This window comes from Falco cherrug, chromosome 7, assembly GCF_023634085.1.
Source record: "Falco cherrug isolate bFalChe1 chromosome 7, bFalChe1.pri, whole genome shotgun sequence".
NCBI lineage: Eukaryota > Metazoa > Chordata > Aves > Falconiformes > Falconidae > Falco > Falco cherrug.
This window is the reverse complement of record NC_073703.1, coordinates 12,648,978-12,665,761: the sequence shown is the minus strand read 5'-3', so window position 1 is coordinate 12,665,761 and position 16,784 is coordinate 12,648,978. Positions and strand designations below refer to the sequence as shown.

Below are 16,784 nucleotides of genomic sequence, written 5' to 3'. Positions count from 1 at the left end.
AGCACAAATGCTAAACGTTAAATGCTTCATTTCTCCAGGAAGTTTCTCTTGGATGACTACACCCAAGAGAAACCGAGAGAAGTTTTCTTTTCTTTTTTTTGCAAGGAACTAAGTGAACATTTGAACCTAATGTTTCATTATCTTTCTGCATCAGAAGTTTGGGAAGTTGACTGTTTGAAGCTCCAAAGGAGTATCTTTATAAAAAAAGAAAAAGAGAAACAAACCAAACAAAACAAACCACCACCACCACCAAAAAAAAAATAATCAATTAATCCCTCCACAACTGGAACCACCACTGCCCTCTACAGCCTTTTGGGAATTTGCTGTTACGCTGTTCACTGGCCAAGGCAAAAGCTGTTCTGTTAACAGACACAGAGACATATGTGCTGCGGCTTCAAACTATCCTACGTTAAAAACTGATTTAAACCTAGATCTTTCGGGTACATTGTCTTTACACTTTCATGCTGAACTTTAACTGCCTCAAACCTGTATTATATGGAGCTGACTAGGTTATCACAGCGATGGACAATCCAAATTTGTCCCTGTGCAGAACTCATTACGACTGCACAGTGGCAGGCACCCCTGCCTGGTCTCCATGTGAAGCACTTTGCTGGACCCTGAGCATATGATCCTTCCACCGACACGTATAGATGCTCACGCACACTGGGATCAGTGCCAACCAACCATTCCCAGCAGGAGCTTAATGAGAAGGCGGAAATCAACAGTTACAATGACGTACAACTCCCCAAGGCATCTAGGAAATCAGAAGTCAAAACATGACCCCAAAATGTGGAAAAAAAGCAGCAAAACAAAACTAACAAAAAAAATATCCAGGAACAGCAGCACATTACAGTAAGTCCTCTTTGGAAATCGGTCTGAGAAGTGGGAAGGAACAGAGGGAAAACCAGAAAACAGTTTGAATAATGCATTCTTTCTACTATTCAAAAGCAGACATATAATGGGCTGTATCTTGCCATAAGACTAGAACATTTTCAACATGTCAGGGAAGAGGGAACATCCTCTGTCAAAGTAGCAGCAGGCAGCTTCCATATTAGGTCAACATCTCTGGGTTGTTATTCAAACCTAGCAAGAGAGATATAACAAGAGCCAGAAGCTGGCACAGTCCTATTAATCGCAGTAAGTGCTGTGATGCCAAGCTGAACAGTATAGTGGAAGCTCAGAAAAAAAACATTCCCAGAGTCAACACAACATAAGTTTACAGCCCCACTTTGTGATCAGTGGACTCTTGGGAACAAAGCATAATTAAGCCAGCCTGGACAGATTTCAGAAGTCACTTTTTATTTTGCAGGCCTGTTTTTGCATACAAATTATTTGGAAGAGAAATATGGGATAGCAGAAATGTGGAAATATCTATTTTGATGCACGGTGCAGACAGGGAGATATTCAGCTGTCTGATTTCAAGACACATTGACTTGTTTTCGAGGACCTTAACTATTTATTTGTTTAAGCCTGACTTTTTGGGTATGCAGAAAAAAACGAGCAAAACAATTGTGATGATGGGTTTCAAGTGAGTGAAGGCACAGCCCTTCTAGTCCAGGTATGTGTCATGTCCAAAGGAGCAAGTTGAGGAACACCCAGAGACACTTGATAGCTTTCTAACTTCAAATGCCAAAGCCCCAGGGGTTTGGTTTTGCAAGGGGAGCTCTCAGCATGCATCTCCACTAGTAGACTGCTCGCTCAGCATTTCCATTATACAGTCCCACAGGTTGAGGTCTTAAAATCAATAATTTCTTCTGAGCTAAAAACCTGGCAAAAAATCTTTGGTCAGACCAGAAGCAGATTTTGCTTTAGAAACAGATTAAGTTTATATTGGAAAGAAGAAATATTTATTAAAAAAACCCCATGCTATAAAGCAATGTCTTTATCAAGGCCAGATTAGCTTCTGCAGTTACTGGCTCGTAACTCAGGAGGCTCCAAGAGCATCTCTGCTCAGTTACACAGTGATGAACCTCCGCTATACTCCTACATCGACCTCCTCCTAAGAGGTCCAGTAATAGATTTTTGAAAATATTAATGCAGACAGGATGATTTAATTTCCCTCTTAAGCTAAGGGGCTGGATCTGTCCCCATACTTGGGGATATTCCACCAGCTTTTAACTGACATAAGGACTCAGTTCCTTAAGGACCGAGTTCCTTAACTGAAGGAACCCTTCCCACTCAAGCCTACTAGGAAATAATTTTGTCAGCTTTCATAGGATGTAAGAGTAGACACAGCTCAAGGAGAAGATGCCCAGGACTGGTATGATCGCAATGAACACAGACAAGCTATTTTCTCTTTGGCTTAGGAGTCAGGCTAACCTTCCTCCAATATCGGGACAGCTGGTCTGCTGCTGGAAGCTCTGTGCTAGTTTAAGGCAGCCTGGACTGAGATCAATGGGCCTGTCTAATGATGTAACAGATAAGCGATGTTTCAACCCCAGTGCAGCCAGGCCCTGGAAGCACCACAGGATAATAACACAAAGAAACAGCTACGCTGCGAGATCTCATGATGCAGGAAAAACCCTGTTACAGACTGTACTGTTACAGAGAAACAAACGTAGCTAGAAACAGGCTACCAAAAGAAATGGAATTTGCTTTACAGCAAAAAGCAATGCTTAAATTCTTTCAAAACCATGTAAACAAGCACCTGGAAAGGTACATACTTTACATTAGTGTTGGTGCAGATGATGTATTCAATCTCATCGGAATAAGGATTCTGAAATGTGAAGCTGCTGGTTCTGATCAGCATCCATTCCCGGTTTTTGGTGCGAAAACGATACATCACAGACAGGACTTGACCCTTCAGTTTCACAACCTGCAAAACCATTTGGAAAGGTGAATACAAGGAAATTTCTACCTGCTGTGTAAATGAATAGTAAACAGCAGTAACTGGTATGTGTTAAACTTGAATTACAGAAAGCTATGGACACAGAAGGGAGATACTTAATTTGGAGAGAATAAGGAAAATATGATTCATGTCTGTAGTTGTTTCCTTCAGAATGAAACCCTCACGCTTTTTTGTATAAAATGCCATTTTCCAGCCTGCTGTAAGAAGAACACAGATTCAGGAAAACCAACAGATTGTGCTGTTATCCCAACAGGGAAGCTTTAAGAAGGTTTTAATGTGCAATGCTTACAGAGAATGACAGAAAATAAATGGAAGATCTTTTAGAAGTTTGTATGTAAACTATGAATCAAATATTGCAGCTGAAAAAAAATTCCACAGGAAAAAAACATTCTGAGGTTGACTTATCTGCTCTTCTGCTTGGATACCTAGCTATACAATTCACATACTTGATATATCAAATCACCCATCAGATCAAAATACAGGATAACACTTAAACACGATGTTGGGTTTGGTTTTTTTAGAAACCATACATGGTTGTTGTTGGTTTTTTTCCCCCCACATGCATCATAAGACTCCCAGGGACGGCACAGTACTAACAAGAAATGCTTGCTTCTGGCTTTCAAAAGAAGAAAGAGTGAGCCAGTGTTTGAATGGAGAGGACACCAATACGCCCCTGTCCATTTTAATAGTATTAAAAAAAAAAAAAAGAGTGCAAATTCTTTGCTTGGACAGCCTATTTGTTTATAGCTAAGAATTCAGATGTCTGGCAACGCTCAGTTCAAATTCTGGTTTTGGCACCTGAAGTTTTGTCAAAGTCAACAGCTGGGCACCAAGTTAGAACTAAGAAGCAACCAGTTAAAGAAGTACATTCAAAACAATACTTGCTCACTGGTACTGTAACTGCATTTTATGTGTTATCCGACAATCTTGGTTTCAGTCAGAAGAAAACTTACATGGTTTCAAGTCATTCAGCTGGCACTTAGCTGGGCTAGCTGTGTTTATTTTTTATTGCTTTTCCACCAAACTATCTCAGGGGTGCCTCAGGGAAGGAAAGGGAAGGTCTATTGCAAATAAATGCCACATCTCTTTGTGGACTCTTAATCCTTATCCACTGGAATTTATTTTTTATTAGCTATCTGCAGCTTGTATTCTCTAGAAGTAGAACACCCAGTATTTACCCTGTCTTTACTGACAAGCAACTGGATTAAGAAAAATGCTCCAATCCTGTTTTTTCCAAGGTTTGCATTTCAAACTGATCAACTGGATATAGGATTAAATGGAACGAATGCAAACACAAGACACAAAAAGCTTTAGTGATGCCCAGGGATGTTCAAAATAATACTTTTGGGCTGGTGGTTTTTTGTTGTGGGGTTTTTTTTTTCTAAATGCTTTTGTAGTTTGAGTTTGGTGAGTGACATTTTTATCGGCAATTTTCTACATCCACACCCAGGGTAAAAATCACTGCCTGTGTAAAAGTGTCCAATCTGAATAGCATCTTACTGGATATCCAATAGCTTTATTCTGGATCCTTTGATAGTAAATTCTATTTGTTGATCTTGGCTTTGAGACTATCTTATTCTGGCCTGATTTTCCCACCCTGATGAATGAATTTATCTTCCCAAGGAAGTAAAAGCTTTGAGATGGATACTGGCAGTTGACCAAAAACTGCAAAACCCTCCCTCCCTCCTCTGTTATGCACCAACCTGGTTCTGACACTGTCAGCAAATTAGAAATGTCAAGTTTTCTGGGGGTTTTAGAAAAAAAAAAGTTTATTGGAAATCAGTTACCTTTTAACGAAGAGATTTCTAAGGCCAAACTAACAATAATAAAACAAACTGCAGTGATCTATCATCCTGAAGTCTGAATTAAGCAAACATCAATTCTGTTATAATTGGTCTTAATATAATAACGGTCTTAAACCAGTGCACACAAACAAGATAGCACAAGATTTTAAAGCTGCTGTTTAACCTTCACCTTCTTACATTCTTTGGAAATAAAAACCACCTGGTGCATAGCTTAACTGTTTACTTCAGTCTTTTATTGCATAGTTGAAATAACAGCCCAAATCACACTGCTACTGTACTGAACAAAAATATACTGAAAAAAGAATTGCCTACTAAAGAAACAGCACAATATTTTCATAGGTTGGACACAGGTTGAGTGAACGGGATCTGCATTTTTCTCCTGCTGTCTTTTTGTATGACCTTAAGCAAATCATGTAGGTCCCTGATCCAGCAAATCATTTAAGCACATGCCTCACAGTGAGTGGTGACAGTTTGGTCCCCAGCAGCTGAGTTCAGGGATACACTGGCAGCCTCCCACAGCCTGATCTCACTCTCAGCGAACACAGCGAGGACCAAGTCATTAACTTGTATGTTAGTTAGTCAGCCCTTCTGAGCCCCAGGCAATCACTTCAGAGAGGGATGTTTGATGTGTTATTATCCAGCAGCTCTCTGTCATTGTCTCTTGGACAAATTAGTAGGATCAATCATCTGGGCATTAGTGAAAAACAGCAGACTCGCTCTGGCTGCTCTTCTTGTCCCACTGATGTGATCAGGCACAAGTTCAGGGAGCTGAACCAGCTGAAAGTTAGCCCCTTGCAAAAGCAATTAGTCCCTTAGCTAGCCTACATGGCAAGCCCATCTGTGCTAGCACCAGGACAGTCGGAAGGGTGGGGAGGAGGTCACGGAGGAGAGAAGAGGGGGAGTAGGACCTGGCTCCTGGTGACAGCTGCCCATCAAGGTAGGTTCAGCTGCTCCATCCACCCAGGGTGGGGCAGAGAAGAGGACTGGGTGTAGGCACCTAACTGTTTCAGGCACCTAACTCTAACACAGGCTCCTGCCTGTGAATCAGCATCTTGAATCTAAAAAGCCTTTAGCTGCTGTTGGAACTCAGTCCTTTCAAGGGACACTGAAGTGGAAGCAGAGTGCTCACACAGCCTTTTCTGCTACCTCAGTGGTGGGGCTGGGAGTCTCCGCCTGAAGGAAGGGATGGTGAGAAATAGCTCAGGAGTACTGATGTCTTATAATATCTCGGACATTTCTGTAGTAGACCATAACTTCAGTTTCACAATCTATTCTGCGGACACAGTACAGCATTTAGTTGTTCTCCCCAGAGAAGCTTCTCAAGCTCTGTTTTTGCATGATAAGCTATACGGGTTATTTTAGAATTCACTTCTTAGCCACATTTCACAGGCGAAAATACTCTCAGCATCCAAAGCAAGACAGATCAACAAAACTTGGTTGAGCTACAGGGTGTTGTCAGAAAATCTGGAACCGCTCGATCAACTGAAGCTCAGTAATTGGTTGAACATACTATGCCACGCTTTCTCGTGCAGCAGGGAAGTCGCTGAAAAGACCAGCAACAAGCATAAAGCTTGGGGAAAGCACTCCTACTGTATGTCCCAGACCAATCTGAATCAATAAGCTCTGCAGTGGAATAAATGCCTTTGATATAGCTTATGTAAACGTGGCTTAACTGTAAAAATGAATCTAAATCGGTAATTCTTCCCATATGTTGCATTTCTTTTGCTACTTCTCTCTGCATTTCAGATCCTAATAGGGAAAAAGGCCAAATTCTCTGGAAGTCCTGTTACAGAGTAAAAACTGGTATAACTCCATCGAAGTATGCGAAGCATGACATAACTATGCTAACAGAGAATTTAGGTCACAAATGATGCAGCATTACAGAGGAGTGATAAATACTTTCAAATCAACAGCCCATCTCTAATGGTAAATACTTTTGGTTATCACTTAACATAGTGGGATCTATACAGGCATCTCCAAAAGAGCTCTGTCCAGTGAACACTCATGTAATCTTTTGAGAAAAGAAAACAAAATGTGTAACTAGGTGACTTACTTCTGAAAATACAGCCAGCACATGCTGATTAACTGATTACTAATTAATCAACAAATGCTTTCATATCTTGCCACTCCTTCTCCTTCATAACAGAAAAACCACCTTGAAATGTAAATACAAGCTGCTTTTCTGAACAAAATAATAAATAAATTGTGGAAGAAAAGGAGCAGGATCCAGCACCTGTTGGAAACTTTCTCTCAAATGGCTTTGATCTTCAGGATGGCAGAATTCTAAAATATCTTTCCCCAGAAGATCCTAGAATAAAACATAAAGCTGCGTAAAAAACCCGAACCACAACACAAGTCCACGTGCAGATGTGTAAGTAATCCTTGCAGATATTAGGCTTACCACTCTTAATGGTACTACTCAGTTAATCAGAGATGAATCATACAAACAAAGTTTGTAGGCATCATGTCCCATGTTGTATCTGTACTGTTGCACAGATACATGTATTTACAAATTTTAAGTGATCTTTTTAAAACCTGTGAAATGGTGTCTCAAAGAGACCGACATCCTCTATTACAGCTTGTGATTTTCGCAAAAACAATTACAAAGCTACCTGAAATCAAAATAAATGGGGGGAAAAATGAGCAAGAAATTATTTTTGCCTCTATGTTGCAACTGTTGAGAGTTAACCAAGGGAGAGCTGTGGTAGCCAGGAGTTTGTTCACTATTCTACTCAGTTCTGTGACTAGCCTCCTATTCACAGGAGCAGATGCAAGCCTAAAGGAAAAAGAGATGCCAGAAGCAATGTTTGCTTACTGTTCAATAGATTGGCAGAAGTAAAGATCTACGGGACTAAAACTCCAAGCACTGTTAACTTTCTATCACAGAAATGTCTTCACTGGAAAGCTGTGCAAGGGGTTTAAAGCATCCTGCTGATAGAATTCTAATTAGATCTAAAAGGTATAAAAAGATCCCCCACATAACAAAGGAGAAAACCGTAAATTTTACAGAAGCATGGACAGCAAAGAAAAATGAACAGCATTTAGCGCATGCCATATGAATTTTCAGCTACAAATATGTCATGGTTTTGCTGTTTGTTTGTTTTTTTTTTAATGCACAAATAGAATTTTCCTCATTAGCTCTAACCAGTCTCTGTGTTTCCAGTGACTCACTGACCTGGGGCTGGTAGCCAATGACACTGATGCACCTTGGGTCGACGAAGGTGATGACTCCATCAGAATTATGCCTAGACAAGAACTCAGTGGGGACTGACATGCCGTTCATGTCCATGCACACAGGAGAGCTGGTTACCTGGGACCAATAAAATCCACAGTATTTAGTCCGCTGAACAGTCACATTAAGTCAAATTTGATTACATAGCTGAAGAACAAAATCTGCTGGCAGACTTCTAACTACTGAAGAAAGAGATAAATAAAAGAGCAGCACATAAATGACACAGAACTGCCTTTAGTCTGGTTCATAGGGCAATCATCTCACCCCATGGCACCTACCTAGGCTTGACAGCACAGCAGGAAAACAAACACACTGGAAGTTGCCAAGAAGCAGGGATATAGTTAGGATATAAGTACAGCTGGATTAATCTCACTTTGTGGCACCACATTAAAGTTAGGCATCTTGGTTCCTACCTTTGTCAACCAAGAATGAGACACTTGCAGAGGACAATTCAGTCCACCCATTTTAGGATAACAAGGTCAATCTCTAGAAGAGGCCAACTCATTATCTGTAGACATACACAACAGACTAAACACTCAACTTTCCAGCGAGGTGAACCTCAGCTGAAACACCCAGACAAGCTGAACAAAGTTCTCCTGAGGTTGAGATAGGTGATACGAGGCCGGCAAGTGGCTGCTCATAATGAAAGCACAGTGTCTTATAAAAGCTCCTCAAATCTCATTAGAGAGAATGACACATTTCCAGCTCTGTCTGAAACCTGTGTATCAGGCCACTTCACATCCATTCATTCCTACTGAGGCTACAAGTGAAGCCACTGTTTTTCTTACAACTCCCAGAGCTATCTCTGTTAACAAGGTCCCAATGCAAAAGGAGCAAAATCTCCTGGTTTTGCTGTTTTGAAGAAGATTAGCCCGTTCACTGTATGCAAGATTTCATCTGCTGTTATAGAACAGAGTTTAATTTGTACACCTTGACTCCTTTGTGATTAAACCCATCCACAGAGCCTCCTCTTGCCCTCCCTCACATATCCTGCTGGTCTTCTAACATAACAGATGTTTTTACACGCCACATGTTACTAATGCAATTTCCTTGGAAATCATCTTTCTTTGGCAGCTGTAACACACGAATCCACGTAACTTCCTTCTCTCCATCAGTGGAATATATTACCCTTAATTATAAAAGCCAGATTAACTTCAAAAACATCATGCAATACTCTTGTAGCTCTGCCATAGCAATAGAGAAACACTCTGCAGAACTGCCAACACTTGCAGTAACACGCAGGCTGTTCAACTCAGGTAAGATGGGTTTGGCACCTGTGCTCTAATGAAAGGGTCATTCCACCTTGTCAGAAGGAGCGATGCCATCCTAGCAGATGGCAACGAGTGCAGGCCAACAGGAGATCATGCAAGAGGCTCACACACGTTCACCCAGGGCAGAATTCCCAGACCAGAAAGATAAGAACTGGCTTCCCTGCTGCGGTGAAGGAGATTCACCGCAACTGCTCTAGCTGCCACTCAGAACTCTCGTCAGCAATGGACAAAGAAGAAAACGTAACAAGTCGGTTGCAATCGGCTGGACAAAAAGGAAGTAAAGTTTTATTTCCACAGTTCCCTTGGCTGATATCACATCTGAATGCACAATACAATATACGCAGAGAATAAAGCTATTATTTGTGAAGTGCCTCTTGACTACCTTACCTTTACCGTTTTCAGAATGACTCCTGCAATCATAATTTTTCAAGTACTTGATTAGTCAGAGAGAGAGAGCGAATGAAAGAGTAGCAGGAAGCATATCACTGGCGTTGGGAGCCACTTTACCTACCATCTGCAGCACTGAAGTACTCCCATGTTTCCCAGTATCTACAATATCCCAGCCCTACACATCCTACAGCATGGCAGGTCTGTCCGTGTTCATCTTCCAGGAGCATCTTTGCTGCTGTTATTGGATTAAGTACACATATGCACCAAAATCACATTTCCATTTTGCTCTGGTGACATGTTCTAAACAAGTCACTGGCTGCACACAGACATCAAAGTGCTTTATATTTTGGAAGCGTATTAGAAGTTATAGTCTAGTACCAGAACTTTGTGCAAATCTTTTATAACTAAACCACAACAGTGATCATGCTTTCAGAAGTAGTTTATATAAGGAGAGACTGGCATTACCTGAAGCCTTCCTATTGCCACGAGGCAGTATTTACTACCTTGTCCCACATCAGCGTCTTCTTCTGGTATAGTCATTCCTAGAGTAAACAGTAACAAATACTGTTATAATTAGGAAACTGGGACGAGCAGAGGTGCTGCTGGCCTGGTTCTATACTATTCTAAATCATACAAAACATCCTTATTCTCTTCTCTAGGATCCAGGCATTATCTCTGGGATCAGATCAGATGAACTTTCTCAGTTGTGCTCGACCCTACATATCTCTCCTGCATATACAGTACCCACGTCAGCAATTTTGGCTGCTGAAGACAAAGCAGATACAAAAATTCCATTATACACCGAGATGGACAGTAACACTGCCATGAGCACTGCTCCACAGCATGTTACTGGAACCATGTGGTGTCTTAACATAGTGGTGAATGCACGCCATGTTCAGTTTTCTTTGTGAATAATATAATGAGCTTTAAAAACGAGGCACAGCCTAGATTTTTCATTAACTTTGTGCTCATATTTAACAGCCGGTTTTACTTTTTTCTATAATGGACTAAATCTGGGTCGTTATGTTGAACAATTGAAAAAATGCTGATTCCTTGCTAACATTGCTTGTTTCAGCTGTGTAACAGGAGTAACTATAAACACAGGAATAATTTCAAAACATACAGGTACTGTTTTCCATCTCAGTGTTTCACAAATAGGAACATTCAGATAAGCACTGCCTACTTGCTAGTTGGCTAAGCCTTTAATTAAGGCTATTTCCCAACTCCAGTTTTCAGATATCAATTTCCTATGAAGCACTTGAAAAAACATCTTCCAAGAGTGACACTGCTGACTTAAGTGATTTGTAAACTCTTTCACAAGGCTTTTCAAGGAATTCAGTCGCAACAGGCACTGAATCATTCAAGAGGCACTTTAAAGAACTAATGAAATTAATTGTGCAGCAGTTACCAATTATGAAAAAACAGCCACTTTATTCTTAAAATCTGTAATTCCCGATGTACGTCAATCTTTGGACTGTGCAGGGGATGACAGCGTACAACTTAAATGATGCAAATTCTTAAATTCTTAAGTTTCTGAAAAATGACTATAAATGCTGCTGAATGAACTGAAGTAGTCTCTGAAGGAAATTACTTTGTATCAAAATAGATAAATCTTATCTGACAATCAGTTTCTAAATAGCATTCTACAGGTATTTTTCAGTTCTCATTGAGCAATATAATAGAATAAAATATATAAAGTATGGAAAAAAACCCCCATTTTTTTTTCCTATAATATATTCAAATTTTATTTGCCATGGAATTCACAATTTTGCAGGCATAACTTCATCTACAGCCCCCAACACATAATAGGATTTTACCAGGGGATCACAAGAGCTTTACAAAGGAGGAGCATTAGTGCCCCTTCTCACAAGTGGGAACTTGAGGTACAGTATGAATTTCAGTGTCGCACATTACAAGATCTGGGCAAACCCCTCCTTGCCTTCTACCCTATGGTCTTCCCATCCAGAGATACAAATTTGGCCCTAAATAACTCATTAGCTTCTAAACCCATGTGTTATCCCTCACCAAATGCCAAACTTCTAAGAAATGTTTTCTTAGAAGCTGTATGAGAAGATCAAGGTGACAATATGTGACTGTAGGACTACATTTTAAGAAATTAATCATTAAACACATAAGCTAAAAAAAAACCCCAAAACCCAACAACATTGGGTGGAATCAATACATGTTATTTTGTAATTAAACGTTATTTTGTGCTTCTGATAAGGGTCCCTCTGTGGGTTACTAGGGTCCCAAACTTTCACTTAAGAACCTTCACCTGATTTAGAACATCCTTGAAATGAAGACAGTCTGCATTTACTCTCCTGCAGGAGTGTCCTGCGCTGCCTGCAGTTTATCAGGTCCTTCAAGCCATTAAAATTACAAAACCTTGTTTTGGTATTTCACACACCACTATTCCAATCTCTCCTCTGTTACACACTAGGGAAACCACAAACAAGATGCTGAACACAAATAAGTCCCATGCTCTGAGACACCAGCATCCCACAGGGAGCATCAACCATTGACATGAAACTATAGTTAAGAGACTCATATTACAGAAGTATTTTGTCTTCCTTCTTTGCTGTGCTTACACACAGTTATTTCTTCAATACAAGACTTAGTAATTAGCTAAGGACAGCTGCAACAGGCAAAGGAACTGAATTTGGCAGCCTCTGGAGAAAAAGACAGTAAACTACCTTGAAAAAGCAGCAGCAAACTTACCTACTCAAAATTGTGTCCACTTAAAGACAAAATTTTGGCAGACACGTGGCTACTATCTACTCACATACCTGTGGAGCACAGGGATGGTCAAGCTTCCAAAACTAAACTTAGACTCCTCCACATCAGCAACTTTAATTTTCAATAGGTAGAAACCAGCTGAGAACCGTGTGCAGCTACACAATGAGAAAAGGCAGCCAGCAGTTTCACCCAACAAAGTCGAGACTGGAGGTGTGAACCGAGAACAGGATAAATTAAATGACGCAGCAGTTTAGGAAGGACCATGAAGTCATTGACTCTGCTATGAAACAAACACAGCAGTGTACTAAAACAACCAAGCGAGGAAAGAAAGCACTGAACCGAAGAGTTGACCTAACACACTTTGGCTGGAAGATGGCAGCAGGGGATGGATGGGGAGTCTCTTGCTCCTCAGTCCTCAGCTCCACACAGCAGCAAACCTGCAAGTTCAATCATCAGCTGACAGAACAAACATTTTAAAAGTTGGTGCCTGAAGCTATCATGGTTCCATTCAGACATTCAGTATAGATGGTCTGACTCCGAAGACGGTGGGTGATTCCAGGCCCTGTCACCTTCAGAGGATTTTCTTGGTAGATGCCTGGTACTTCAGAGAATTAGACCACTTAAACACAGGGGCCCATGTGCTGTTTTAAGGAAATATAGGCATTCTAGTTGGATAGCGTTAACCAAAAGATCCCTTTTAAATGGAGTTTTCCATTTGAGGACAATTTCAAAATATTTTCCCTTGACTTCAAAAGCTTTTTCAATCATTTCCTTAGCAGCACAGTGTATTGCAAAGGACAGCAAAGACACTCAGCTGGATGGCTTCCACTTTGCATAATCTTTTTTTCTGCAGCTTTCAACAACGCTTTCCTTTTTAGGAACTTGGTCCATCTTTATACTGCCCAAATAAACTCAAGGCAACATAAACAATCTCCAAAATTAAACCTAGCTAAGCAACATCATTTCTGATGTCACTCTGTTGGCAAGGGAGGCTGTTCTAATTTTCACTTTTTTTTTTTTTTTTCCCCCAAGGTGGATTATATTTGGTCTGTATAACACACTGGAAAATGTATTAGTTGGGCTATCCCACAAGACACCCTATGAATAAAAAACAATCTGGCTGGAATTAATCAATACACAACCCAGTGAATTGCAAACCCTTCCCTAAAAGTGCCTAGAGTGAAAATATGCCAGAATGATTGACTGCTCATCTTTCAGGGTAGGTACTATTACGGACAGCATTCCACAGAGGGAAATTAGTTTCTTTATTCCTTTGCTGATACTTACAAAGATTCAACTGTGGGTGTACTTATAGGGGAGGATGCATTTGTAGAAGAGATTTACTTTTGCTTTAGCATTCTTGCTACTGAACATACTCCAATACAGACAGCTAAATAAAGATATGTGTGCTGCACTTAATACTGCTTTGTCCCGTTCCTAACATAATGTAACATTGCTCCTTAACATCACCAAGTACCATCAGTATCTCCAAAAAATGTTGTGAAAGCCTTAAGGAAAGCAGCCATGAACTGATCTTTAGGGGGCATCAACAAAATAAACATACATTAGTTGATCACATTCTTTACGTGCAACCCTGATATAGGCTTTATTTCTCAATCCCAAATATATGCTCCTCTTGAATAATAAACACAGTGCTACACTTGTTCAAGTTAATACCAACAATTTGCAAAGCTAAGCCTACAACTGAGCATCACAAATAGAATGCTGTGCCATTAGAGGTTATATTTAATTTCCAAATGTCCTTTATGCCAGCAAACAGTTTCCCACAGAGCAATGGCATGTGTTTGTGTGGACAGAAGGAACTTCTTTGTTTTCCCAGTGAGCTTCCAGTTGGCTCTAACAACAGAACAGCTTCATTTTCTGCCTTCTTTCTCTACCCTCCTGCCCCATTTTTTCTGTGAGACATAGAACAGTGTTAGTGGATTTGTGGTTTTACTTCACTACACTCAAAAATAAATGATTTATGAGTCTGTAGAAGGATGCAATGTCAGTGTCCAGTGGCCGCTAGCAATCCCCTGTTAGTGCTTGTATCTGTGAGAACCATTTCTGACAGTTACATGCCTGTGCACGAAACTGTGTGACTTTATCTCCCATACTCAACAATGGAAAAAGGCTTTCACGAAAAAAGGCTGTGGATGTTTACAGCATAACAAGGAAAAATCTCATGAAAAATCCCAACAAAACCTAATTTTTTTGTTGTTGTTTGAAAAGCCTTAAAAATGACAGCACTGCAAAGAATATTCAAGCAACTATGTTGTTTTGTATTGGAAGAGGGAGCACTTTGCACAAAGTCCAGATTCTGGCCAAAACTTTAGAATAACCTAACAGCTTTGGCATGCTGTGGTTAAGACATTACCGTAAGTCTGACTTAGAAGACTAAAATGTTTCTTTTTTAACTAAGGAGAAAAAAAAAGATTTCCCCATTATTTGAATTTAACGTTATTCTGGGACCTTTTTTTAAGTTTCTGAAGTATGTATCTATCTAAGCCTTTTCATCACTATGTGTTTTTCTGCAGGTTCTGGCTTTGATTTACAGGAAACAACCAACATCCTGACAGACTGTATCTTCTCTCTCCACCAAATATTTTCCATCAATTGTTATGGTATGAAAAAAACAAACAACCTATTAGGAAAATATCGTATAGACCACATAAGACTCATTTCCTTTCAGGAATGAGATGTTCAGATGAGAAAAAAATCAGAAGAAAAGCAAATCTTGCTGAAGTTGAAAATTGAATGAGCAGGAGAAGGTCAGCATTTCTTAGTTTTGTGACTGGTTATGGAACGTGAAGAATTGCCTAGGCTAAGGATCACAAATTCTTCCAGCTGTGCTGCTTCGCCGGGAACAGTGGGACAAAAGCTGGAATTGGTGCTCAGCCAGTTTCAAACAAGGGGTCTTTTTACCTCATTCAAAATAATCCAACACTACACTGTCATTATTTAATCTAACATGCAACGTAGCTGGTTGGAATGTCGATCTGGAATATCTGACTCCTTTGACTTCTACAAAAGTTTACCCCAATTATTTGAGGCCAACATGTAATTTATAGGGATGTAAGTGTGTGGGTATCATGTGCCGAGCTTTGGACTTGAGCTTAGTTTTACCCTTCTCTTGCCGGCATAATGGAGGAAAATGAACAGACCATTAACAAACAGCCTGAACGGAGGATGAGGCATGATGCTTCCTGTGTTTCCTCTCCCATTTCTCAGTGAAAAAGGGGCAAAAAAAAAAAGGCAAGCTAGATGTGCAACAGTGTTTTCATGCTAACCACAGACCTGAGCCATAACAGAATTTGCCTTCTACTTTAGATCTCTGAAAAAACCACAATCCAGTCCTTAAAATATGCCACCATGCTGATACCAGCTGTCTGTAGTTTGTTTTCACCTGTTTAAAGTCCTTAAATTACTGAAGAGATTTAGCATAGATGACTCACAGCAGCAGCGTTGTCAAACCCAATAGGCTATCACACTAATAATGATCAAAGAGCAGTGCTTGCCATGGTACTTCTGTATCAATACTGATTGTGTTATAATCAGTGTGGGACTAAAAAAATGAACACATTGGCCACAGACAATGCAATACAACCCCAAAAGAAAAAATACCACCTGTTAAACAAATTACATTAGGTACAGATTAAGTGCATTTGCTAATTAATTGTTATTTCATTTATGAAAGTATGTTTTGTATGTTGCATATAAGTTCTATAATGCACATGCCACAGTGCATGCTCTAAAAGAAAAGGATATGGAGTTTATATTAGAGTGTCCACTTGGCAACTGAAATATAAATGCAAATGATCTTTTCAATAGCTAAATTTTTAAACAGCTGTGATTTAGCACAAACCCATTTATTCCCAAGAACCCAGAGATGATGCAAAGGTCAGGGGCTTGCTCCTCTCTGATTTGAACAAAAGTAATTTTATTACAGGGTAGAAAAGCCTTAGCAAATTCAATTACTGCTGCAGTTATTCCATTTGCTTTGCAGATTATGGTTGAATATACCACTGGAAATGAGGAAAAAAATGCAGCGATGTCGCCATTGACTTACCCAAATGTAATGGGGACTAATTCAGCCCACGGATATTCCCATTCAACTCCACAAGTCAATGGATACACAACAATCACCAACACAAAGTGGGGAAAACTGGGAGGGCAAATAAACACTCATAGAAGGGGCCCCAATTCAGTACTATCTGGCCTGAAAAAGGCACTCGGGCATGACTATTATGAGTAACAATTTGGATGGTAACAGAAAAGACTATTGAAATTCCACATAAGGCTGTCAAAATCGAAAATATCCCTTAGGATTACGCTATAGTTCGGAGGCATTAACCTTGTGGAGAAGCATTGGGATATCATAAGGGAGGGCCATATGGTTTTGAGGAGTGGAGTAACAGAAATGGGATGAAATTCAACATTACTAAATGCATAAGCATGCACTTGGGGACTAATAACAGTCATAAACTACAGCAAAAAAAAAA

The 16,784-nt window shown here is 40.0% G+C and overlaps 1 protein-coding gene across 5 annotated transcripts in view; it reads right to left on the bottom strand.

Annotated features, from left to right (window-relative positions):
• The window catches only part of ARNT2 (aryl hydrocarbon receptor nuclear translocator 2), a 107,532-nt gene that overhangs the window by 24,677 nt on the left and 66,071 nt on the right, over positions 1–16,784 (bottom strand). For all 5 annotated transcript variants that reach the window (XM_055716004.1, XM_055716003.1, XM_055716005.1 and 2 more), the window contains 4 exons: positions 10,012–10,088; positions 7,829–7,963; positions 6,887–6,961; positions 2,664–2,815 (listed from right to left, as the gene is read on the bottom strand). In XM_055716004.1, coding sequence (XP_055571979.1) covers positions 2,664–2,815; positions 6,887–6,961; positions 7,829–7,963; positions 10,012–10,088 — 439 coding nt within the window. The remainder of the gene's footprint in view (positions 1–2,663; positions 2,816–6,886; positions 6,962–7,828; positions 7,964–10,011; positions 10,089–16,784) is intronic.